We start from the raw sequence: 25,798 nt of genomic DNA, 5'->3' as shown, positions 1-25,798 counted from the left end.
TTTAAATGATCTGTTACATATGTTCCATAGTTCTGGCAAATCTTGTGCTGGTTAATTTTAGGTTCAATTTGATGAGATTAAGAGGTACCTGGACAGCTGTAAAGCATTATTTCTGAGTAGGTCTGAGAAGGTGCTTCCAGAAGAGATTAGCATTTGAATCAGTAAACTGAGTGAGGAAAATCCGCCCTCACCCACTGTGGGGGGACCATCCAATCTGCTGCAGGCCTGGACAGAAGAGCTCGCTCTCTGGAGTCGGGACACTCAGCTTCTGTCCTTGGATGTCAGAACTCCAGGTTCTCTGGCCTTTGCACCCAAGGACCTGCACCAACAGTCCCAGGTTCTCCGGCTTTCGGATTTAGACTGAGCCACTCTACCAGCTTCCCTCGTTCTGCAGTTTGCAGGCAGACTATGCCGTGACTTCTCAGCCTCCGTAATCGCATGAGCTAATTCCCTTAATAGATCCCCTGTCATTTATTAGGGACACTGGCTAATAAATACCCATAAGTATCTATCTAGCTATACATCCTACTAGTTCTGTTTCTATTGAGACCTAATACAACTTACTAAAGAATTTTAAAATATACTTGAAAATGGGGAGGGGTGAACACAGCATAGAAACACCAAAGTAATATGTTAGTCAAACCCTCCAAAGTAGATAGAAAAATCCATTTGGAAACATATAACGTAATGATGAACATTCAAGAACAGAGACATTCTCATTGATAATCATCACCAGTGTGTGCACACACGTACAAACACATTTACTGTTTGCACTTGCGTTCCCCCGAAAGTGGAGCTAGAAACAAGGACTTGGGTGCAGATTAATTTATCTCAGAGGTGTTCATAAGAGAAAGAAGTGAGGGAGTGAGAAAAATGAAACAGAAAAGAGGAAGGCCGATGAACTATGCATTAATAATAGTAACTGCATATTAGTGAGGACTAGCACTCAGTCCCACAAGGGACTCTGAGAAACCGTGCAGAATGAAACTCAGAGGTACCCCACAGAAGCACAGGAAGCCTGGAGTAATTGCTCCAGGCTTTTACTCATCAGGCAATTACTCATCAACTCCCATCCCACCAAGATTGTAGGCTGGTCTGGAAGCATCAGCTCTGCAGCTCTCCTGAGCTTCCTCACTGAGCAGCTTCCTTTGTACCACAACACCCCAGCCTGCCCCTCCCCCAGCCGCCCTACCCCACCACCAGACCCCTTTTGCTTCCCGCAGTGCGTTTCCTCCATCACCTTCCTATGAGAACTTCAAGTCCTCACCAGGTGTCAGGATCACCCAAAGGCCAAAGGAAGTCTGGGTGAGGTGGAGGTGGTAATAGATGAAACAAGATTGACCTTAAGTTGAGTTGATAATATTTGAAGCCCAGTGATGAGCACATGGGTTCATCACACTCTTCCCTTTACTCATATATGTGTTTGAAACTTTCCATAGCAAAAAGTTAAAAATAGATCTTTGCTGTGTCAGGGATGGAGGTTCTTTGCTGGGTCTCCCTTTCAGGGAAAAAAAAAAAAATTGCCATTCAACCAGGAGAAATGAAATTGACTGACAGGTTCACACCAAGGTTCACTCCAGTTTTCAAGTCGAGGTCTCATTCAGTCCAGGCCACCCCAGCCAATGGCCAAGTGCGGAGCAGGCATGAGGGCCTGGACGTTTCTGAACAAAGGGGGACTCCCAAGTGGGCGGTTCTTGCTCAGGAGCTCCCCACTGGGTCAGTGGAGACCTTGTCAACCCCACATCGATGCCCTGAGTTCTCCTGGCTCCACTAGCTTCCTTCTCTCTTTCTGTTCACAGTGGTCAGGTGTACATTGCACTCTGCAGCCTTTCCCCACCGGATCCTGCCTCCACCTCCTTTTCTTTCCCAAGTGCGGCTCCTCAATGACTCCATCTTGGCAACCGTGTCCCAAAAGACCTAAACTGACACAATTAAGATGCAGTTGCTTCCTTCCCTCCCAACCCCTTGAAAGCTCCAAAAATAATGAAATACATACCAGAGTTAAAAACATCATACTATATTTAAATGTTTGCATATAATATATTAACGTTTTTCACACTACAAATATACAACGGCTATGTATAAAACCTGATTTTGGAAATAATATCAAAAAAATACACGTGTGGTCCCTTGGGGATACAAGGTCCAGCCAAGTGGCCCTCCTCTCTTCCCATCCATGAGTAGGCCTGCCACATATCACAACCCTAGGAAACTCTCCAGGGTCACCCAGGCTGGGCTGGATGGCCTTTCATTTGCTCCCCGTAACACCCTGTTCTCTGCCACTAGATTACTACCCTGTGCTGGCACTGGCTGCAGACATTCTGCCCCAGCCTCTGCCTGCAGCCTAACTCAGTAGTGAGAGGCTAGAGAGCCTGACGCAGAGTAGGCAAGCACTCAGTAAATAATTGTGGATCAATCACAGAATGACTGACTGAGGCATATGTCCCCAAAAGGACCCCAGATAGGACCCATCTCCACAGTGTTCCTGCAGTTTTATAAAAGGCTTGGGAAAAGAGAGCTAGTGACTCTTTTCAGTCTCGGGGGGACATGGAGGTAGAGGAAGAAAACTACCTGGAGGTTCTGTTTTAACCCTTTCTCAAGCCTTGGGACCAGGGGCTCCTAATCAGGCACCTGTGGCGCTCTACAGCAGGGCCCCTCACAGGTCAGGAGGGATGAGATCATATCCGTTCCCTGCACTGCTTCTCTCCAAGAGGATGATCTCTTGGTTGTTTGTGAAGACAAGAGGCCCAGCAGCCTCTTCTGTTGGAGTGGACCTGAGCTGGCCCCAGCCAGGCTAACCCTCTGGCCAGCCAGCCTCTGGGGTGAATCACCAGGCAGGGACCCTGGGCTGGCTGGAGCTCTGTGGACCACTGCCAAACTTCTCGGGGAGCTTTGAGCGAGACAAGGGCTTGGGTTTCTCTCTCTGGTCCAGGTCCAGAGGAAGATCTTCCAAGGAGGAGATTTCCAAGTCACTCTCATCTTCAGAAAGCTGCAGGGGGTGAAGGGGAGAAGAAAATACATTTTGATAAGGGAGGAGGGTGGCTGAGAGGTAAGCACATTGCAGGATGGGAATGCAGAACGGAAATGGGGACAAATGCACACTGGGAAGGAAGCCATAGGGAGACGCTACTCCTGCCTTCTCAAGTCTTCCTGCCTTTGAGAACCTGCTTTAGTGACCTGGGATCACGGTGATTTCAAATACCCCTGAAATTCTACTAACCAAACCCAGGCAAGCGCCTTGGAAAGGCCTATGTGCAGAGCAGGTTGCTCTCGTTTTCACTTCAACTTTGTGCAGATTTTTAACTCCCTCTTTGACAGAGCCAGAAGCCCAGAAACTCCACAGTTCCAAGTTCTCGAGCTGAATAATCCACTGTGGGCTAATGACCCGCCTCCTTTCAGACGGGTTCCCTCAGGCCTGGTAAACATCCTGACTGAAGGAGCATGAGAGGAGCTTGGGAGTCCTTCAGCCTGGAAGGGTCTGCGCTGCAGCCAGCAGGACAGCTCAGAGTCGGCCAAGGGACCAGGCCACCCCTGACCACAGCCACCTGCGTAGCAGCCCAGGCCTTCCCCTCTGGAGTCCTCAGTGCCCCTGCTGGCCACCTGGGCTTTGATACAAGCCATCCTGTGCATTTTCTCCAGGAATGTAAGGCGACCAATCAGAACGCAAGCAGGGTGCAGGGCAGCAAGCATGCTCTGAGCAGCGCCTCAATCTGTTTGGGGCTGTTGGTGCTCTTTCACAATTTGGAAAAAGGAACAAGTTTTTTCTTCTCAATCATTTGGATGCATTACTCACAAACATACATGAGCCGTGTGATAAACCAAACACACCGTGGTAAAGAGCGGGGAGTGCTATCAAAAACCCAAGAATGGTTGCCCACCACTACCAAATTTTAGAGCAATAGCACTGATTACCCCAGGATGCACCTTTTTGATTGAGAAAGGTGAGAAAGGAGTGCGAAGTAAAGGGAGCTCTGAAGTTTTCTGCTTGAAAAATAACAGCAGTGTGCAAGTTGTTCCCTGACGGAGGAGACAGGGGCAGTAAGGAAGGTCTGGTGATGCCAGGGAAGCTCAACGTCTGAGCTCTAAGTCTGAAAATCTCATGGTGGCTACAGTCTGAGGCAAGGCTCAGGTTTCTAAAACAGAGGTATCTAAATACTCCCGTCTTGTGCTGTTACTGATTCTGATGTGCTATGCGAGGCCACTCCAGTACCACCCTTGGGGAAGTCCGCTCCACACACATATTGTCTTAGGGTCCGTGGCAGAGGCACTGGGGAGGAGCCCACTGTAGGATGAGACCGGACTGGAAGAGCAGTTGCTGCAGGAAGCCAGGCACAGAGTCAGCTCCGAGGCTCTCTGAGTGGCAGGAGATGGAAGAATCCAAACTTACTGAGCATTGCTTGTATAATGAACCAAAAGGCTTTTTAATGTTAACTTGGACACAAGTATTCCAAACTGGCCATCTCTCCATGTGCACAGGGCAGAGGGAGGTCACCTGCGACGTCCCACTAGGGCAAAGGATGACACTTGCTGGACCCTCCCCAACCTTCACCCCAGGCCCCCCAAACTCAGAGCTGGTTCTGTAGGGAATTGCAGGGTGAACACTAAGCATCCTACATCCTACCTGAGGCTTCCTTCCTGGTGTGGCAGCCCTCTGCGGCCCAGCATTGGGCATAAAAAACAGACTGACCCCTCCAGCAGGCTTCTTTGCCGGAGCTTCTAGCTGCTTCTCCAGGTTTTTGACCATCGACTGCACCAGTGTTCCTGGAAGGGGAAAAAGTGGCTGTGTCAGTGGCAGAAGCCTAGAAAATGAGCATTTCAGTTTTATGGGTCATGTGTCCAGGCTCCAGTGTGGATAGAGGGAATGAGCAGAAGGGTCAGGAGGAAGAAGGCTGGGCAACCACAAAAAAGGAGACAGAGAAGGCCAGGCCAATGGGTGCTGAGTGAACAGAGGCATGGCATATTCGGAAAATGTGACTGTGCAAACTTAATGACATGGCTAGTGACAGAGACTTAGGAAGCTGTGCTTCCCTCTAATGAGAGGCTGAGGCAGGACCTCTGCTCAGTGTGGGAAATGAGCTGTATCACTAGCATGCACTTAGTTCCTCAACATCTTCACACAGAGACAAGAAGAAATATCACAAAGATTAGTACATGAGGACTGCAGGCAAGAATGACTTTCTGCAAAGTCCATGCAGGAAGCAGGAGCTAAGCAGTGACAGAGATAATCAATAGATCCCTGGTGCCTGGCACACCAAGGTGATGTATGAACCTCAGGAATGACCAAGAAGCAGGAAGCTAACTACAGTCTTCTACGATTCAAACGAAATCAAGGTCTGAGCTGACTTTTGGAGCTACAACAGCCCTTGGCTCACTGATTCATTCAAGAAATGTTTGTTAAGGGCCTATGATGTAGCAGGCACTGTTTCCTCACCCTCTCTCATTAATCACCTTGTCCAAATACCTCATTTTACAACAAAGGAGCAGAAACCACCTGCACAAGGACAAGCAGGTAGCAAGTGGCAGAGCCAGGACTTTCTCTGAAGATTCCTAACTCCCAGTCCCAAGACCTTGCCACCCTATTGCCCTCACCTGGCAGGGCATCAATACTTCTCCAGAGATCTGTTTCTGGCGAATTCTGATGGACTGGCAGGCTTGGCTTATGCTGTAAACATGGCCAAGTGCTGCAGAGTCTATTAGGAGCAAGAACTTTGCAGACTGCAAGCCTAGCCTGACATCCCAGAGTTTCTACTTACTGACCTTGGCAAGACAAAACTCTAAATTCCACATTCTTTATTCTTTAACTCAGTCTTGGCTAGAAAATACAACTGAAGCCAGAAGCTGCAGGCCTCAGTTGGCAGTTTGATAGGAAAATCTTGAAAGAATGGGAGTAGACAGTTGTTTTGAAAAGAAGGATGCTCAACTAGTCATTGCAACCTGTTAGACAGAAAATAATACATTGAATGAATATCTTCATTCCAGTTACCATGACAGTTAGCTCAGGTCTCTACAATACCCTTTCCATCAACACGTTGAATTTCTAAGTCTCTTGGCTGAAAAGGGCAAAGAGCTTCCCCGTATGATGAAATAGGCTGCGTGGCCCAAAGGCAGCCTGCTATAAAGGTTGACTGACTGTCTGTGGCTGCCTCCTCTGTCTCAAGCTTTGCTGGGAAGCCACATTTTTCACAATTGAGTTGTTGCAAAAAGTTATGCTTGTTACAGTCTATGTGTTATAGAAAACTATATTTGTCAAAATGTTCATGGTAGTAAACTGTTTTCCCTTCAAGTTGTAACTGAGGTTTGCCCTGGAGGCTACTTTGACCACTGTGGTATTTAACTCTAGGACCATCAACTCTTGATCGGTGCTAACGAACTCAAACAGCATAAAAGACTATGGGGATATTCTTAACATTTGGAACACAGCTAAAGGCAGCTCTTTCTGGGGGAAAAAAAATTAGTTTACAATTAAATAAATAAACGTGACTCTAACACATTAACTTCAAAAACATCATACAGAATCTCAACTTGCCATGACATCGTTCTGCGGTCTTGGGCCAGTCATAATGTCTATGAGGCTTAGTTTCAACTTCTGTCACGACGTGTGTGGCTCAGCCTTCCCTCATCAGTGCTGTGAGGAGTAAACGAGGAGACTCGTGCGAAGAGATCCACAGAGCTGAGCACTCGGTGAGCACCCAGAAACACCAACACAGAGGGGAGAGCCTTCTCTCTCACGCCTCGAGCTTGCACAGAAGGAGGGAACTTCTGCTCTCCTCACCGGGATGGACAAGGATAGGAGAAACATCCTCCCAGTTTCTTCCCCACATCCTACCCTCTCCTCACAGAAGCAGCCAAGCAGAGGGGTGGGCCTGCAACACACCCTGGGCCACGGCACACCTGAAGGAGGGCCGCTGATCCAGAAAACAGTGCCAGCTCTTTCTCTCGGAGCCTCCCCGCCCATGTGGCTGGGTTTGGAGCCGGGCTGGAGTGCACCCTACAGCTGCCTGTTTAAGGTCTTACACATTCAGGGTCTGCTTTGCAAACCCAGCTCTGCGCACAAGTAAGATCAGGATCTGGATTCGGGGAGACTGGAGGGGCCCCCACTTTGGCCTCAAGTGCTGGTTGTTCCTCTAATCCAGCCCTAACAGAAAGCCAATGCCTCAGGCATTCCTGGGCCCTATCACCACTATTAGAGCGAGGCTTTGATCACCCGTGGCTGGCCACTGTGTTTATTCTCTACTGGAAAGAACATGGAGGAGAAAAGAGATGAGTGGCTGCCTTTGACCTCCCACAGTCAATAATTTAATGACAAAACAAGGGGTAAAATAAACCTTGCTCAAACTCTAGCTTTCTCCTGATATCTCTGCTATCCCAGAAAAAAAAAAAAATTTTGAGGCGAAGGAGGACCATCCCCTCCAAGCCAAATAGAAAAAGAGATGTCAAATCAGAAAGCCTAAAGGAAGCTGAAGGGTGTTTCTGGAGCCTCGAGAAATCTGGGCTGGAGAAGGGTTTCACCCGTGGTCCCAGCCCACTCACCCGAAGGTGCCAGCTCACCTGAGCCCTGGCCAGGGGGCTGGGTATTCTCTGAGGTCTCTGTGTCAGACCAGTCCCAGTCATCCTCGGGCCGAGGCACCATCCTGGAGGGAACTTTCGGAGGCTGTAGAGACACACGCTGCACACGGTCTCCCTCTGAGTCCTCTTCAGAACTGAACGGGGGCGTGCTGCCATGAGGAGGAGAAGAAATGAGGGATGCATGGGCCAGAAAGAAAACTTTGAAAGCCAAACTTCACCATGCTGCAAGCTAGCTTGGTTTGCTCAGGGCAGCCCTGCTCCCTCCCTCAGGCCCAGAAGATAGCTAGGAGACCCGAGGAGTGCAGCAGCCACACCAGCTTCCCCCTTAGTAGAGCCCTGCCTGTCTGAGGATCCGCCCCTCCGGAGTGGCAACGGGCTTGGGGGAGGAGATGGGTAAGGGGAGGGTGGGTTTGTCTTGGTTGGGAGCACAGGTTCTCAAGTCCAGAACCCAGACTGGACCCCACCTGAGGCACCTTCTGTTCACACGTATCTGCCCCCCACCTATCTGCAGAAGCCCGGAGGGAGCCCAGAACAGGGCTGCCTGAAGCCAGGAGCCGCCACTGCAGGTGGGGTGAGAGGGCAGAGTCTGGGGCTCACCTCATCCCAGGCCCCGAGGAAGGAGGGGTGCTGGAGGGTCCATGCACTCTGGGGCGTGGAGCCGGGGTGGACACCTGGGTCAGGCCAGAGCCATGGCTGCCATGGCTCTGACGAGTTGGTGGGGGCGGCTCTGCCAGCGTGGATGGCAAGGCCCCCTGCAGGGTCCTGGTCTTTGGCTGGGCCTCTCTGGTGACCAGTGTGCTCTGCTGGCTTTTGACTGGAAACACAGAAAGGAATGACTTTTGGAGGACATCCATGCTGGGTCTCAAGCCTAAGAGGAGGGAGAAAGCGGCTCCAACACCCTGGAAACGGACAATCACTCCCTCTCTGTGCTGTAATAACCACAGCAGATTTCACAATTGCTGCCAAATCAGGTGTTCTGCTGCTGGCCAGATTCAAGGCTGGGACCATAGTTCCACAGTTTCCTCAGAGACCAGGAGAGCAGCTGGGTGCTCCAGAGTCATGCTGTCATTATAGACCAGCAGGAGTCCGCGGGCCTGAAGAGGAACTCAGCAGTCCTAGATGGACTTCACCAAGACCGCTACCCTCTCCCCAACCCACACTACAGCTGCGGCAGTGCAGGCAGCCCTGCAGGAAGACCATGCTGCCACCAGAGGTCGCCGCAGGACTGCATGAACCATCAAGATCCACTCAAACCTCCTCCCAAATGCAACCTGGGGCAAGGCACTACTAAGGCAGGCAATTGGACACAGCCCCTCTGTTTTCCAAATCGCATCAAGACCTATAGCTGAGAAGAGAGGTCTGGGATCAGCAAGTTTTTATGGAAAGAGAAGAGATAGAGTGCATCACAGGGAGTCAGACATGTGTAGATTGAGTCACAATGTAAAATGAGTTTCTTACAGTAATTCAAGATCAAAAAATGTTTGAAATACAGTTGACCTTTGAACAACGTGGGTTTGAACAGCCACGGGTTCGCTTGTACATGGATTTTCTACTGACTCTGCCACATGAGACAGCAAGAGCAACCCCTCCTCTTCCTCCTCCTCCTTAGCCTACTCAATACGAAGATGACAAGGATGAAGTCCTTTATGATGATCCACTTCCCCTTAACGAATAGTAAACATATTTGCTCTTCGTTGTGATTTTCTTAATAACATGTTCTTTTCTCGAGCTTACTTTATTGTAATAATACAGCATATAATTCATATAACATGCAAAATACGTGTTAACAGTCTATGTTGTCGGTAAGACTTCTGGTCAACAGCAGGCTATGAGTAGTTAAGTTTTGGGGCAGTCAAAAGTTACACGCAAATTTTCAACTGCATAGGGGGGTGGCACCCCTGGCCCCTGCGTTGTTCAAGGGCCAGCTGTGCACTGCTCTCAGTCAATGTGTCTACTCAGAAGTGGAGCTTTCAGGAAAGAGTGAACTGAAGAGAAGGGGAAGACAAAGACAAGCTTGCTGGGGGAAAATAACAATAGTTTCCCATGACTGTGCACCAGATACCAAGAAAAGCACTTTACCTACAACCACGTGGCCCCCGAGCATCTTCAGAGGCTATCCTTTTCCCTACAGAGGCTTGCCCTCAGCTCCACGGAAGAAAGTGGTGAATACAAACCCAGGCTGTCTGTCTGCCTCAATCTTGGGCCCTCACTGCTACCTCCCACAACCTTGCCCCAGACAAGAGAAGAGGCAGGGTCTGAGCAGAAATGAGAGGTGAGCATTAAGACAGCACTTGCAGGACCCAGGAAAAGAATAAAGGTGCGAAGGAAAGGTCTACAAAATGCCACAAAAACACAGCGCTCATCTCACACCTCAGTAACATCTCCAGAGAAAGCAGACTCTCAGGGCCAGGGAAAGGGAAAGGCAGTGAAGGGGGCTCTCCCTCCTGGCTTTTTTACTACAGGAACAAAGGTGTGTGGGAGTGGGTGGGGCGTAGTACCTAGAAGGAGCAAGATACCTTTGCTGTCTCCTGGAAGCCAGCATTCCGAGGGTTTTTCCATTAATCCTCCCCAAGTCCCTGTCCCCTCCCTCCTCTGAGCTCCCACCACCCCTGTGCTTGGCTCCATCATGTCACCTGGTCCTGGCTGGTTTCCCAGGTGAGGTGGCAGGCCCTGGCACAGAGTCAACTTCAGCAAGTACTGAACTAAATGAAAGAGTGGGCAAATGAATGAATGACCATTTGACTGAATGAGCAAAAGGATGTACATTTAAATTGAAGCATGAAAAGCAGATTGGCAACCAGGACAAATACCCTTCTGTCTGAGTTTTCTGTGCAAGACTAAAAACCATCCTTTCCTTAGAGATTTTAAGACCAGAAGTTTAAACTAAATATTATAGTTTCCCAGGTCAACTCATTTTTTACCATATTTTCATGCCAAAATGACAATGCTTTTAAACACAAAATACCTGCTTTGTACTTGTCCAAGTAATAATTTCCATGAGCTCACAGGATCGCTATGTTAGTGTTATTTTCTCCTAATTTACATGAGGAAAAATAAAAATAAGTTATAAAATGATTGGTAGATGTAGCAACTAAAATCATCTCTCATATCAGAGATACCTGGGCCATACTCTGCAAAATTTTTTTTGCATGAAGAGCTCAGGTTGGTTCTTCCTGGACACAGGAGATACAGAACTAGCCTCCTTCTGGCCACACGTGTCCCTGACTGAGGAGACAAAGTAAAAGGAGCAGGACAGCACCCTGCATAAGCGGACCAGATCCACTGAAGCCCTCCCCAGAGCCTCTAATCACAGCAGCCCAGGGCCTCTGGGAACCTTCTAGAAACAGGGGGCTCTCAAACCTGGGAACACAAATACCCTTGCTCCATAAGAACAGACTCAAGGGTCCTGGTCCACAGAATTTAGTGTTCCACCAGAACCACAGGGCCTTCTTTTGTCATGACCCCCAGAGCATGGACAAATGGTAAAGTAGCAGCTATGACCTGGCCCAAAGAACCAACTCTGAGCTCTGAGAATTCATCCGTGTGCAGAACTGGCCCAGCCTCTCATGCCCTCCCATTGCCAGAGCAGCGGCTGTCTGAGCTCTGTGGAAGTTTACATTTGATTGATATTTGCCTCCACCTGCAGCTCCAACGTTCCCAGGCCTCTGCCTGCCTCCCCAGGCTGGCACACCTGGTGTGTAGAGCCAGAAACTGAATAGGCTGCTCTCTGTTGGAGAGACACTCAACTGTGGTCGCAGCAAGCCAAGCAGTGCAGAAAGAAGGTGCTATGGGAGGCAGCATGTCTGCACAGGGACAGTTCAGGCTGACAACAGGCTCCAGCTCCGGCTCTCCTCCAACTTCCCTGAGTGACCCTGGACAAATGCCCCCACTCCCACCCCAGATCCTATTTTCTCAACAGAGAACTTCTGGACTCAGTCACCTGTGAGAACCCTACCAGCTCAGCCCTTCAGAGAAGTGCCCCTAATGGGGGACAAAGACTATACCCGCCTCATGTGCAAACAAGTCTTGGCAAGAATGGGACCCTTCCAGGTCACAGCCCTGAGCGAGCCCTCTCCCCAGTGTACCTGAAGGCTGCCCATCTGGCTGGGACACCACAGCGCCATTCTCCTGTCTCTCCTTCACTCTGCTGGTGACTTCCTTGACAAGCTTTCCCCTCAGACTCCGAAATTCAGAAAACTTCCGGGCCTTCTGCTCCCGCTGGACTCTCAGCAGGGATTCCAGGTGTCTGAGAGTCTGAATCGAGATTCCCTTTGCACCCTAGAGGAGACAGGAGTTCACCTTTACAGACAGAGGCTACCCTTCTTCTCCTTCCCCTAAGCCTCTCACACCTGCTGCTGCTGGCCTGGGAGTCTGTGATCAGTGCCTGGTGCTTTTCTTGCAGGAGTGGGGGGCATGAAATGAGGATCAGAGAAGGGTAAGCAGCAGCTTCAAAGCTGCTGAAAGTGCAGTGGTTTGGGGTTTGAGAGCACCATCAAAATGTGCACAGCAGGATAATGCAAAGGACTGCATCACAATTCTAACCACATCATAGCATAAGGGACTTCATTGGAACATGCTTTTCTACATCTGACTGAATCCTAGGATAAGAGACCATAGCTTGCTCATTTTTGTACCCCCAATTACCATTATTATGCCAAACACATTGTCCATGGCTAACAATGTTCAAAAAACTAAACTGCTGTAAACACAATTCAGGTCCCTTTCAAGACCTACTGGAAGTTGCTCGAGCTTTTGACATCCACCCAGAGCCCATGGGAGGGTCTAGGGAGGCATCTGAATCCAAGATGAGGATTCATGCAAGGTTAGAAAGGAACGTCTTAATCAAGTCTAAATATAGGGCCAAAGTTAGAGTAGTCAGTAGTTGAAAACGATCAAAGCAGTGAGCATTCTTCCTAAAATAACCCTAGTTGTCTATTTGATTTTTTTCTAACTTACTGTACACAAATAGTATTTCCAATAGTGTAGTGCTTGGCTAATTTAATAACAGGTGTGTTTTTATTTAATAATAGATTTCATTGGTGCTTCTAACAATAACATACATGTTCTGGTTAAGCACAATGGCATTCAAATACTAGTTGGAGAGAGAATCCATAGACCCTTTAAAGGAACTGGATCACTGCTGCAGACTTCCTGAGATGCCGAAGACCTGTGAGTCTGCTTGCTTTCTCAATGGGGAGGCTCATGATCTGGGGCAAGTTCCCAGCCCTGGTCACCGGCTGCCTGGAAATAGACTCGGTCCTGTTGGTGGGGCACAGTGTGAGTGAGACCGGACTTTAGGACTGCAGGCTGCGTGGAAGCGGGCTGAGGCCTGTGACTGCCAGCTTTCCCCCCACTTCCCTGGCGACCTGTATGACTCAGCAGAGGCAGCCATAATCCCCCTGGGAATATAACTCCACCGGACTGGGAACCACACCCTCATCCCCCACAGAAGCTGCAGCAAGCTTCACCCAAGGAGAGGCTGAGCTCAGACATGTCTATTCCTGGCCCCACCTGGTGGTCTTCCTCTACCCGCCCTGGTAGCTGAAGACAAAGGTCATAATCTCTTAGGAGCTATATGGCCATGCCCACCACCTGAGAAACCTGAATACTTAACTACGTGTCCCTAGAGCAAGTAGGCAAGTATGCTTCCTCCCTATAGGGCCACAGCTTGAAAGCACCACCTCCTAGCTGGAGGCCAACTAACACAAAACCAGTGCACTAAACAAAAAAAGAAAAACACAAAGACCCTCAAGAGTCCACTTCACTCCCCTACTACCTCCACCGGAGCAGGCGCTGGAATAGTATCCACGGCTGCAAGACCTGAAAATGGATCACATCACAGGACTCTTTGCAGACACTCCCCAGTACCAGCCTGTAACTCTACTGGGTGGCTAGACCCAGAAGATCAAAAACAATCGCTAGAGTTCAGCTCTCAGGAAGCCCCATTCCTAGGGGAAGGGGGAGAACACCACATCAAGGGAGCACCCATGGGACAAAAGAATCTGAACAGCAGCCCTTGAATCCCAGATCTTCCCTCTAACAGAGTCTACCCAAATGAGAAGGAACCAGAAAAACAATTCTGGTAACATGACAACACGAGGTTCTTTAACTCCCCCAAAAATCATACCAGCTCACTAGCAATGCATCCAAACCAAGACGAATCTCTGAATTGCCAGAAAAAGAATTCAGAAGGTCAATTATTAAGCTAATCAAGCAGGCACCAAAGAAAGGTGAAGCCCACCTTAAAGAAATCAAAAACATGATACAAGATATGAAAGGAAAATTTTTTAGTGAAATAGATAGCATACATAAAAAGCTATCACAACTTCTGGAAATCAAAAACACTTAGAGAAATGCAAAATACACTGAAAAGTCTCAGCAATAGAATCAAACAAGGAGAAGAAAGAACTTCAGAGCTCAAAGACAAGGCTTTCGAATTAACACAATCCATCAAAGACGAAAAAGAATTTTAAATAAATGAACAAAGTCTCCAAGAAGTTTGTGACTGTGTTAAACATCCAAAACTAAGAATAACTGTTATTCCCAAGGAAGAAGAGAAATCTAAAAGCTTGAAAATTGAAATCATCTTTGAGGGAATAATCGAGGAAAACTTTTCCAGCCTTACTAGAGACCTAGGCATCCAAATACAAGAAGCTCAAAGAACACTTGAGAAATTCATCACAAAAAGATCATCACCTAAGCACACAGTCAACAGGTTATCTAAAGTCAAGATGAAGGAAAGAATCCTAAGAGCTGTGAGGCAAAAGCACCAGGTAACCTATAAAGGAAAACCTATCAGACTAACAGCAGATTTCTCAGCAGAAACCCTACAAGCTAGAAGGGATTGGGTCCTATTCTTTAGCCTCCTTAAACAAAACAATTATCAGCCACGAATTTTGTATCCAGTGAAACTAAGCTTCATAAATGAAAGAAAGACACAGTGTTTTCCAGACAAACAAATGCTGAGAGAATCTGCCACTAACAAGCCAGCACTACAAGAACTGCTAAAAGGAGCTCTAAATCTTGAAACAAGTCCTTGAAATCTACCAAAAGAGAATCTCCTTAAAGCATAAATCTCACAGGACCTATACAACAATAACACATGAAAAAAAAAAAAAAAAGGCAAGGTATTCAGGCAACAAATAGCACAGTGAATAGAACAGTACCTCACATCTCAATACTAACATTGAATGTAAATGGCCTAAATACTCCACTTAAAAGATACAGAATGGCAGAATGGATACGAATTCACCAACCAAGTTTCTGCTGTCTTCAGAAGACTCACCTAAACTCACATTGGGACTCACATAAGCTTAAGGTAAAGGGGCGGAAAAAAACATTCCATGCAAATGGATACCGAAAGCGAGCAGGAGTAGCTATTCTTATAGCAGACAAAACAAACTTTAAAGCAACAGCAGTTAAAAAAGACAAACAGGGACGTTACATAATAATAAAAGGACTAGTCCAACAGGAAAATATCATAATTCTAAATATATATGCACCTAACACTGGAGCTTCCAAATTTACAATACAATTACTACAAGACCTAAGAAATGAGATTGACAGCAACACAATGATAGTGGGGGATTTTAAGACTGCACTGACAGCACTAGACAGGTCATCAAGACAGAAAGTCAATAAAGAAACAATGGATTTAAACTATAACCTACAACAAATAGACTTAACAGATATTATAGAACATTCTACCCAACATGAACAGAATATACATTCTATTCATCAGCACATGGAACATTCTCCAAGACAGACCAAATGATAGGCCACAAAACAAGTCTCAGTAAATTTAAGAAAATTGAAACTATATCAAGTACTCCTTCAGATCACAGTGGAATAAAATTGGAAATCAACTACAAAAGAAACCCTCAAAACCATGCAAATACATGGAAATTAAATAACTGGTTCCTGAATAATCGTTGGGTCAACAATGAAATCAAGATGGAAAATTAAAAGTTATCTGACTGAACAATAACAGTGACACAACCTATCAAAACCTCTGGGATACAGCAAGAGCAGTGCTAAGAGGAAAGTTCATAGCATTAAATGCTTACACTAAAAAGTCTGTGGTCAGGCACGGTGGCTCACGCCTGTAATCCCAGCACTTTGGGACACCGAGGTGGGTGGATCAGGAGTTCGAGACCATCCTGGCCAATATGGAGAAACCCCGTCTCTACTAAAAAGACAAAAAAATTTAGCTGGGTGTGGTGGCGCATGCCCGTAATCCCAGCTACTCAGGAGGCTAAGGCAGGAAAATCCCTTGAACCAGGGAGTAAGAGGTTGCAGTGAGCCGAGATTATGCCACTGCTCTCCAGCCTGGTGACAGAGCGAGATTCCGTCTCAAAAAAAAAAGAAAAAAATGTCTGAAAGAGTACAAATACATAATCTAAGGTCACCCCTCACAGAACTGGAGAAACAAGAATAATCCAAACCCAAGGAGACAATGGATCAGGACGAGTGGCTGAGGAACGGGCCCAGAAGCCTTGGGTAGCAGCACTGGAGGTCCTAAGGACTGCAGACTGTCCTTAAATGAGGAGGGAGCTTCCCACAGTGGGGAGAGTCAGCATCACTAATTACCAGGAAAATGCAAATCAAAACCACAATGTGATACCACCTCACTCCTACAAGAATGGCCATAATCAAAATATCAAAAATTAGTAGATGTTGACATGGATGTGGTGAAAAGGGAACACTTTTACACTGTTGGTGGGAATGTAAACTAGTACAACCACTATGGAAAACAGTGTGGAAATTCTTTAAAGAACTAAAAGTAGATCTACCATTTGATCCAGCAATCCCACTACTGTGTATCTACCCAGAGGAAAAGAAGTCATTACATGAAAAAGGTACTTGCACATGCATGTTTATGGCAGCACAATTTGCAACTGCAAAAATGTGGAAGCAGCCTAAATATACAAGCAACGAGTGGATAAAGAAACTGTGATATATATACATACCATGGAATACTACTCAGCCCTAAAAAGGAACGAAATAATTGCATTTGCCACAACCTGGATGGAATTGGAGACTATTACTCTAAGTGAAGTAACTCAGGAATGGAAAACCAAACATCATGTGTTCTCACTCACATGTGGGAGCTAAGCTATAAGGACGCAAAGGCATTGGAATTTGGGGGAAAGAGCACGGGGGTGGCGAGGGATAAAAGACTACACACTGGGTACAGTGTATGCTGTTCAGGTGATGGGTGCACAAAATCTCAGAAATCACCACCTAAGAACTTATTCATGTAACCAAACAACACCTGTACCCCCAAAATCCATTGAAATTTAAAAAAATTAAATTTCAGATATTTTATCTCAAAATAAAATATACATACATATATGTAACTGCTAAAAAACTATAGGAAAATGTGTTGTTATTTCTCAAAAAAAAACCCACAAATAATTGGTGCCAGACATAGCTTTCAATGATGCCCACACACAGCCACCTGCTGAGTGGACACAGCCACATATACCACAGATAATGGGCTTGCAGATGGATACTTACCCAAGTGGGGGACCTGTCCATAGGCCAGATTGAGCCAATTAAATTCCCTCTAGCAAAAAAATTAGAGACACAGAGGGAAGTAACCAATGAGTGGAGAACACTGAGCAGTCAGGACTCAGGGTAGCATCACCAGCCAAATAGGGCCAGTCTTGAGAAGCTGCTGGAGAAACACAGGAAAGATACCACACTGCCACTGTGAAGTGAGAAAGGCGTGCAGATGCCAAAGGAGCCCGGGCTGCCACAAGTGAGATGAATGAGCTCACAATGCAAAGAACAATCGATCATTTGTCTGTTTGAGAGTGCTTAGTGTCTAAATCGTAGGTATCAGCCCTTAAAATGGTGGCCCTGAAACTCACCTTCCTTATCCCCATGCTTTCGAGCTTCTCTTCCAGGGTGTCCTCCAGGATTGGTCTGAAGTGCTTCAGCAAGGTGGGGTTATGCCTCAGAGCTGCCAGCACCTTCTGCTGTTCATCCTGGGAATCGTCCATCTCTGTAGCATGAGACAATCACCCAGATCAGCCTGGGCACCTGAGTTCTCTGTTCCTAAAGCCCCACTGCACCTGCCAAGCCCTCACACTGCCAGGGATCCTGGTCTCTAGCCTGTGAGCCCAGGGCCACTGACCCCTCCTGAGTGTCCATCCTTGGGTCAGAAGCTGGGATGTTTCTGCTCCTGGGTACCGCTGCCTTGGACTCTCCACACATCTTTACATTTCTCATCCCCCGCCAGTCTGGATCTCCAAGACCTGGGCTCAGTCAGTCCTACCACAGGTTAACTCAGAACTTGGAGCTTGCACTTGAGCCCTTAAAGCAGCTTGTTCTCTGGGCTCCCTTCTGATCTCAGATTCCAGGCCCCACTGCTGTGGGTTCCAGCCTAATCCTAGCCCCACCTGATACCCTCATCTCATTTCCATGCCAGGCTCAATTCTGGTCCAGGTGATAAACTGGTGGACAAGATAGACAGATCGCTGCTCCCTCAAATTTACTCTCTAGGCCGGGGATTCTCCCTCTAACTTTAGCATATGTCAGAATCACCTGGGCATGGGTTAAAAATTAATAGTCCCGGCCGGGCGCGGTGGCTCACACCTGTAATCCCAGCACTTTGGGAGGCCGAGGCGGGCGGATCATGAGGTCAGGAGATCAAGACCATCCTGGCTAACACAGTGAAACCCCGTATCTACTAAAAAATACAAAAAATAAGCCAGGCGTGGTGGTGGGCGCCTGTAGTCCCAGCTACTCGGGAGGCCGAGGCAGGAGAATGGCGTGAACCCAGGAGGCGGAGCTTGCAGTGAGCCGAGATCACGCCACTGTACTCCAGCCTGGGTGACAAAGCAAGACTCCATCTCAAAAAAATTAAAATAAAATAATAGTCCCTCACCTCACCCTCCAATGAGTCTGATTCCATAAGCCTGGGGGAGGGCCCTAGAATCTGCATTTTAACATATTGAGATGATTCTTATGGAGGTAAGCCACAGACCATACTTTAAGAAATACTGATCTGAGGCTAGCAAAATAAGCAATTACAATTAAATGTGGTAAGTGCTACAAAGGAGCAGTCCAAGGTGAGTCAGGAAAGGCATCCTACAGTGTTCTTCAGGTTCCACGTGGGGGCCTCTGTGGTAAGAGCGGGACCAAGCCCTTTGACTCAGCTCATCTCTCATCCCCCGAGGACCTCACTCACAATCAAGGGTGGTAAATTTCACCGCTGGCTGCCTGTTGGAATCACCCCAGGCTGATTCCATCAGAATTTCTCAAGGTGGACCCAACACTTGATATTTATATTTTGAATTCTCTAGATATTCTAATAAACAGCAAAGCCTGAGAAACAATGATTCTACGACAATGGTCCTTAACTGTGAGCCAAAGCATCAGCATTACCTGTAACTTTTGAGATGCAGATTCTCAGCTCCTACTCCAAACCTACTGAATCAGAAATTCTACAGCTGGAACCCAGAAATCTGGGTTATAACAATCCCTCCCCTACCACCCACTCATCCCCGACCCTGCGTGGTTCTGCTCAATCAAGTTTGCACCAGGACATGAGCCTCAACCTTGTCTTCACATTGGAATCACCTGGGGAGCTTTAAATGCTACTGATGCCTGGAGCCCAACCACTCCATGTTCTGCTTTAGGTAATGTGGGGGTGTAGCGTGGTCCTCTAGACAGTTCAAGCTTCCTGGGTGATTCTTAATGTTTAGCCAGTTGTAGACAGCCACTGGTCTCATGATGGTTCTCAAACTTGAGCAAGAATCAGAATGCCCTGGAGAATGTGTGAAAACAGACTGCTGGGTCCTGCCCCCAGAGTTTCTGCTTCAGTTTGTCTGGGATGGGGTCTGAGAATTACAACTCTGCATTTCTAACAAATTCCCAAGTGATCTGTTGCCTGCTGGTCTGGGATGGGAAGAGGTAGACAAACAGTCTGCTAAGCAAGTAAAACCTCCACTGTAACAGCACGAGCACGGCCATGGGATCCCCCTGACTCATCGATCTCAGCCTCCTCCTCTCTAGAACCCTGCATCCACTGTTTGAAGATGTGATTCATCCTACCTGAGGACTTTGTGTCACTCAACAGATACTTTCCTCAAAAGTGATATGCAATTCTAATTTTTACAACTATATCCCAAGGTTAAATGCACTGGGAGGGTAGGGGGAGGCAGTAGAGGACTAACTGGTTAAATAAATTTTAGTTTGTCCATCTAGGGGAAGACTGCAAAGCCCTGAAAAAGTAATGAAGCAGTTCTCTTTAAAGGGATATGAAACCATTTCTCAAGTAAGTTGTTAACAATACAACTGACTGCAGAACAATGTGTACAGTGTGTTCCCATTTGGGAAAAGGGAGAAGAACGGGTACACACATGTGCTTATATTTGCACATACTCCCATGTAGCATGAGACGATACACGAGAAACCATTAACAGTGAAACTTCTGGAGAGGAAACTGGATAGCTGGGCAGAAGGGAGGCCTGCTTCTCACTGCATACCCTTTTATACCATTCCTTTTTTTGTTTCCCCAAGGATTACCATCTCAAAAATAAAGAAAAACATTACATTAAAAAATAAAGTACCCCATGATGAGCTCTTTGATGGCACAATAAAAACCTGTCTGGGCGTGTCTGTTGGGGAACTTTGAAATTGTCACATTGCTGCCTTGCTCAAACGAATGGGCCCTGGTCAGCAGCTTTTCCAGTCAGCACTCACTCACCTGTCCTGGGAGCTTCCTCTCCCTGACTATCCTAAGAGCTCCTTGCAGTCTGGGAGCATCTCTCTTTTTCTCACTTTTCTTTGGCATCCCTTGGCTACGTCTGGTTGAGAGGTCTGCAAATCAGAGTCAGTCACCGAATAGGGTGAATAAAAACAGCAGGTACCCAGTGCTCTGAAAAGGGAGCCGAGGTGGATTCCTACGCATTAGTTAGGCCCTGTGGGACCTGTCTGCAGCACACTCACAACGTAGAACAAAACAGCAAATGCCGTTTTAAGACAACTCAGCGAGTTATCTTCCACTGCTCTGCATAGTCACAGGTGAGAGTCAGTGGGGCAGGCTGTGAATCAGAAGTCCCTCCAAAACCTCACTCAGCTACCTTCTAGCTTTGTGACTCTGGACAAGCTAATGACTTCTCTGGGCCTGGGCTTCCCCATCACTAAACCAGCAGATTGTACATTAGTGCCTGTGTGTCACATACCTGGCACACAGAAGGTGTTAAGAAATATTATTTCATGTCCTTAGTTCCCTCCACTCCAGCTTTGGATGTTCAGATACAGTTAAGTAGAGAGAAACTAAACAAGAAGGAGGGCAACAAATCTGTTTCTGCACTGGACACCCAGGAAAGAAAGTAAGGTCCCACCTTCCTCTGGAGAGTCCTCCTGTGCGTCCGCAGCCTTTGGCACCTCGTGGGTCCCTGAAGAGAGGAGGAATGGTTAGTGGCGCCGGTGCCCTGGACCCTATCCCAGACTAGGAGAAAAGTACAGGACTCCAGCTGAGTATAAGCCAGAGAGAGAAAACCCTCCAGTCAGTTCATCTTGACTGTAGAAAGGCAGGATGGAGCAGACACTGGGGGCAGAAAAATCAGAGTCCACACACTAGCTCTGCCCCTCGCTATCTGTGAAAGAGGCAAGTCCTTGAACCCCTCTAAGCCTCAGTTTCCCAGTCTAGAAAATGAGGATAATAATATCGACGCCACATTCAATAGTGAGCCAATGTAATGAGATGATGAATCTGAAGTGGCTGGGGAAGGGTGTGGCACATGGCTGTTATTACTGGCTCTGTTCTGGCTCCATCCCTCAAGAAGTTCAGGGCCACAGGGGTCGGGCCTCTCTGAACTGGCTGCATGGCTGGGAAGGGGATGGGAGGAAGGCAAGATAGGAGGAAATGTGAGTTTGCAATAAAAGGCAGAAGTGTAGCTAAAGCCATAGGACAGGGGAGCTGGGGGTGGAGGATGAAGGGCCAAACTTCACAAGGGACTGTCCAAGGTCCTCTAAACAGGAGTAGTCCCCTGCGGGTTGCCATCTACCTTTAGATGCCAGCACCTGCACCCCATTACACACAGATACACGCATCCCCACACCAGAGTACCCAAGAGGGGGAGACTGTATATGCCAAACAGGACACATTCACATGGGGTTGGGGTCAACTTGCTGAACATTGGGAACAAGGTAAAGGTTGCTGGCAACGCTGAATCCTAATTTTCCTCATTCGCTGCAGGCATGGTGAATTAGAAAGCCTTCTCAAGAACCCCCACTCTACTCATAACCACCCTCCTCCCCACTGCCTCCATCCCTCTACAGACAGGAGCAAACCAGGCAAGCAGCTCTGCCAGCTGCATGGAAAGCCTTCAGCACAAACGCAGCTGCAGGCTGTGTGTCCCAGACGCCTGACACTACACGTCCACAGGCGGCTGTCACCCATCCACCACCCGTGAATTGATTCGGGGAGAGGGAAAAGGAGGGAGAAAAGCCAGACACAACAGTCAAGACTGCTACATACTGCCCTGTGTAGACTTACCTTCCACCTTCCTGAGGGACAAGGACTGGATCTGCAAAGAGGTGGAACAGAGCGGGTTACAACCAGCAGAGAACGTTGTGAGAACTCTGCTTCGAGCAGTGTGTCTGCCTAGCACAGTGAGGAAGGGATGGTTACTGATTCCATGCCTCCCATTGGGAACTGGAAGGAGCTCAGATGCACCACCCCAGTCCCCTGACACATCTCTGGGGTCCGTGTGTGAAAGGGAATGGCAGCATGCTCCATTTTCCAAGGTGGGGGGGCAAGAATGTCCCCTCTTCAAAGAAGAATTAAGGCTCGAGGGCAGGAACCCCATAGAAACAGAGTGGGACAGGCACACAGTTGTTCCTATTGGTATAACTCATGGGAAACAGCCAGGGCAAGGGAGAGGCTCCCTCCCACAATGTGGGCATCTGAGCAGAGCACTCCCTGGGAGGAAGGAGTCAGACATGATCCAGGACAGGAGGCCAGATGTAGACATTCACTGAACGGTCTGCTCAACCCCCCTGCTCCAAGAAGTTCCTCTTCCTTCCTCCTTCATGGCTGCAGGCAGGACAGCCACAGGTGTGTGGCTTCACACCACAGCCGGACCCAACGTCAGGTTTGGGCAGAGAGCTCTGGACTGGCAATGAATGAAATCAAGAGCTGTCGGCAACCAACTGTTTGTGGTTTTCTTGGTTTATATATTTGTTTGTTTTACCACATGAAACAGATAAGAAGCAGAAGCTGATCTTCAGGGTAAAAGGGAAAAATAAAGCAGTTACAGAGAAAGTAACAGAGACACACAGAAGAGGAAAACTGATGACCACATTCATGTCTCTGGTTTCAGTTTACTCCCAGACTCAGCTGCTCCCTGCCGTGAGCTCTGTGAGATGCTCCATCTACCCTTATGACAAACTCCCTTTTCTGCTTAAGTTTGGGTTGCTTTTTATCACCTGCGGTGGCACATACTGATGTATGACTCATCCAGTGTCCATTCCCCACTGCTGTCTCCTTTGCCTACCTCACTCCACACTGCAGAACTAGCTGTTTACTTTCCCAGCTTGCTTTGCAGCTGTAGTTTCCCATGTGACACAGCTTTAACCAGCAACATAGATAAGCACAAGTCTTGGGAAGGGACTATGTCATCAACTTCTTCTGCCAAATATGGTTGTATGGTTGGGGCTACAGTAGTCTGCTTGCAACTATGAAAGTGAAGCGGGAAACAAAAGTCATCACACTGAAGATGGTAAAAAGAAAAACACAGTCTGGATTCACAATGGCATACTTCTGCTGCTAACCAAGCCCAGCAACTGTCACCTCTCTTGCTGTGACAATAAAAATAAGCCCCTACTAGCCTATTCTGTTATCTTTAGCCAATAGGCTCCTAACTGAATCATTTGCAAACAAGAGTTCTGAGTAACATACAGGACATTATAGCCAGCAGGGAACATTGTGGAAACTCTGCCGTGGTTTCCTCCTTAGGACACCTCCAGACTAGAGTTCAGTGCAGAGCTGAGTGTTTTGGGGGGGAAACTGAAAAGTAGCAAGAGAGTGGGGTAGTTATGTCACCTGGGTGAAATGTGGCTGGGTGTCTGGGAAAGCACAAATAGCAAGGGGTGCAGGAACAAGAGGCCAGGACTAGGCAGTAACAGTGGGTGCTCAGCCCAGGGAAGTTGTATGGAGCCTGGTCCATGAGGTGGGTGGCAGCAGAGGAAGATACAGATTTTCCACAGACCTGGGGCTCGGGAGGGAGAGCTCAGCCTGGACTGGGCAGAGAATTGTCAGCAATAGGTAAAGAGTCACAGGGGCCAGCTTTAGGAGAAAGGTGCTAAGTGAATGCCTTTTCATCACACTGCTTTCTCTCTCACCTCATCAGAGACTGTTCCTTTATGGAAAAGGTACTGGTTAAGGAATTCTGCCTGAGAGCACTGTGTAAAAAACACAAGCTTTGCATTCTTCCTGCCTGGCCAGGGTTAAATCTCATCACTTACAGAGTGCCCTATGAGGACTTGAGCGAGGCACTTCCCTTCTCCAGTGTATTTCACCATCTGTCAAATGAAGATGGGGAGAAGGGGATGCCTACCTTGAAGGACAGTAGTGAGGCTTAAACGAGGTAGTAAGCAAAGTATCAGTGAGGTGCTGAGCATTTTACATGGTCTCTGCTGTTAGAGTGGCCCCATCTGCCAGCAGCCCCTAAGGAGACGGCACATCTTCAGCCTGGAAGGAGGCAGCTACAGCCTGATGATTTTGTGCCCTTCATGCCAGAGGACTTTTCTCTCTCCTTAAGGAGCCTGAGTGGTAAGACTAGCACTGATAAGCCCAGAAGAATCCAAGGAGATCCTCACAGGAAAGAGGCCCAGGGACACCAAGGCCTGGCTGAAAGCGGGGACAGACCTACCATCTCCTCCTGGGAGGCAATGATCCTAGCTTGTTCCTGCAGCTGGGCACGGAGGGCGCTGATCTGGCGCTGGGACTGGGCAGCTGCCTTCTTCTGATCCTGAGACAGGGAGGCCTGGAGCCTCTGGTTCTCCTCCTGTAGCTGGCAGGCACAAGATGGCTGGTCAGTCAAATGTCTGCAGGGACATCTGAGTGCCCAGTGTCTGCAGGCCCAGCACCTGTAGGCAAGTGCCGGGCAAGCACGGTAAAGGATTTTGAGACCTGGACAAGCTTTCTAACAAGACTACCTTCAAGTCTGGGGACATTTTTGTGCTGTGCCTGAGAAGAAGAAAGAATGGAAGGCATGTGTTTAAGACTAGGAGAAAAAGGGCTGTCTGTCAGGTGTAGCCACCCACTGAGGAAGAGTCAGATAAATTAAAACCATTTGAAAATCATCAAATGGATGTTTTTAGGTGAAAACAAGAAGTGAAGAAAACAAGTTAACATGCTACTTCTGATGTAACAGTGGAAATAAAGTGAAAATATTTATTAATATTTGCATAAAGAAACTTTAGAAGAATACAAAAGAAAGCCATAAAAGTCACCTGAGCAGTAGGTGTTGGGGACGGGTAGATGGAACAGGTGGGAGTGAGACTCTACTCAGTGTAACTTAATATATTTCTCCTGTTTTTGGAACAAATGTGAACGTATTTCCCATTTGGAAATGCTTCAGATAAAATAAAACCATCACATGTGAGTGATCGTGCTTCCCTACACCACAGTGAGGAGCGTCTACCATGGACCAGACTGATCTAAGCCTTTTCATCTTCTGAGCTTTCTGCGGGCAGAACCTGGGGCTCTTATGAACCAGCTTCCTCCTCAACTTGCCTCCTGCTCAGGGCACTTTTACAGAAGCTGTTTGCTCTGCCCTGAGGCCCACCGCTCCCTGTTCACTGTTCTCAGTATCCAAGTCCTTCCCTTCGGACTGCCGCTGAACTATCACAGAGGCCCACAGCCGCCTGCTTCTCTCCTAGGGTGGGGGAATTTCAAAGAAGAGCCCAAATGTGAAATGACCAGGCGATTCATCTGAGGCTTATGGCACAACCCTCCCTGGAGGGCCTATAGGGGTCACTGCAAAGAAGACCACAGAACAAAGGATGTGTTTGATTCAGAGGAGAAGGCCTGGAGGGCCCTGTTCCTGGACAGGGAAGCTGCTGGCTGGACAGTTCACCCCTTCTGTGTACTGAGGGGACAGTAGCGAGGAGCAAAATCTGCAGCAAATTATCTGCCAACCAGTTCCAGGTGAGATAGGGGAGATGGTGGGTGAGGGGACACGGAGAATGCTGAATTCTGAGAGGAGGT

At 47.9% G+C, this 25,798-nt stretch overlaps 1 protein-coding gene across 11 annotated transcripts in view; it reads right to left on the bottom strand.

Moving 5' to 3' along the window:
• Positions 1–2,001: 2,001 nt before the first annotated feature.
• Positions 2,002–25,798, bottom strand: part of DZIP1L (DAZ interacting zinc finger protein 1 like) — a 55,554-nt gene continuing 31,757 nt past the window's right edge. For 4 of the 11 annotated variants that reach the window (XM_009201647.4, XM_031663730.1, XM_021934829.2 and 1 more), the window contains exons 8-15: positions 24,459–24,599; positions 22,082–22,112; positions 20,925–20,978; positions 17,442–17,575; positions 11,652–11,844; positions 8,164–8,380; positions 7,549–7,715; positions 2,998–4,761 (exon numbers count right to left, since the gene is read on the bottom strand). In XM_009201647.4, the coding sequence (XP_009199911.2) occupies positions 4,247–4,761; positions 7,549–7,715; positions 8,164–8,380; positions 11,652–11,844; positions 17,442–17,575; positions 20,925–20,978; positions 22,082–22,112; positions 24,459–24,599 (1,452 nt within the window). In that variant the 3' untranslated portion in view covers positions 2,998–4,246. The other 7 variants (XM_003895057.5, XR_004182277.1, XM_021934831.2 and 4 more) reach the window with 7 other exon arrangements.

Source organism: Papio anubis, chromosome 2, assembly GCF_008728515.1.
Source record: "Papio anubis isolate 15944 chromosome 2, Panubis1.0, whole genome shotgun sequence".
Lineage (NCBI taxonomy): Eukaryota > Metazoa > Chordata > Mammalia > Primates > Cercopithecidae > Papio > Papio anubis.
This window is presented reverse-complemented; position numbering and strand designations above follow the sequence as displayed.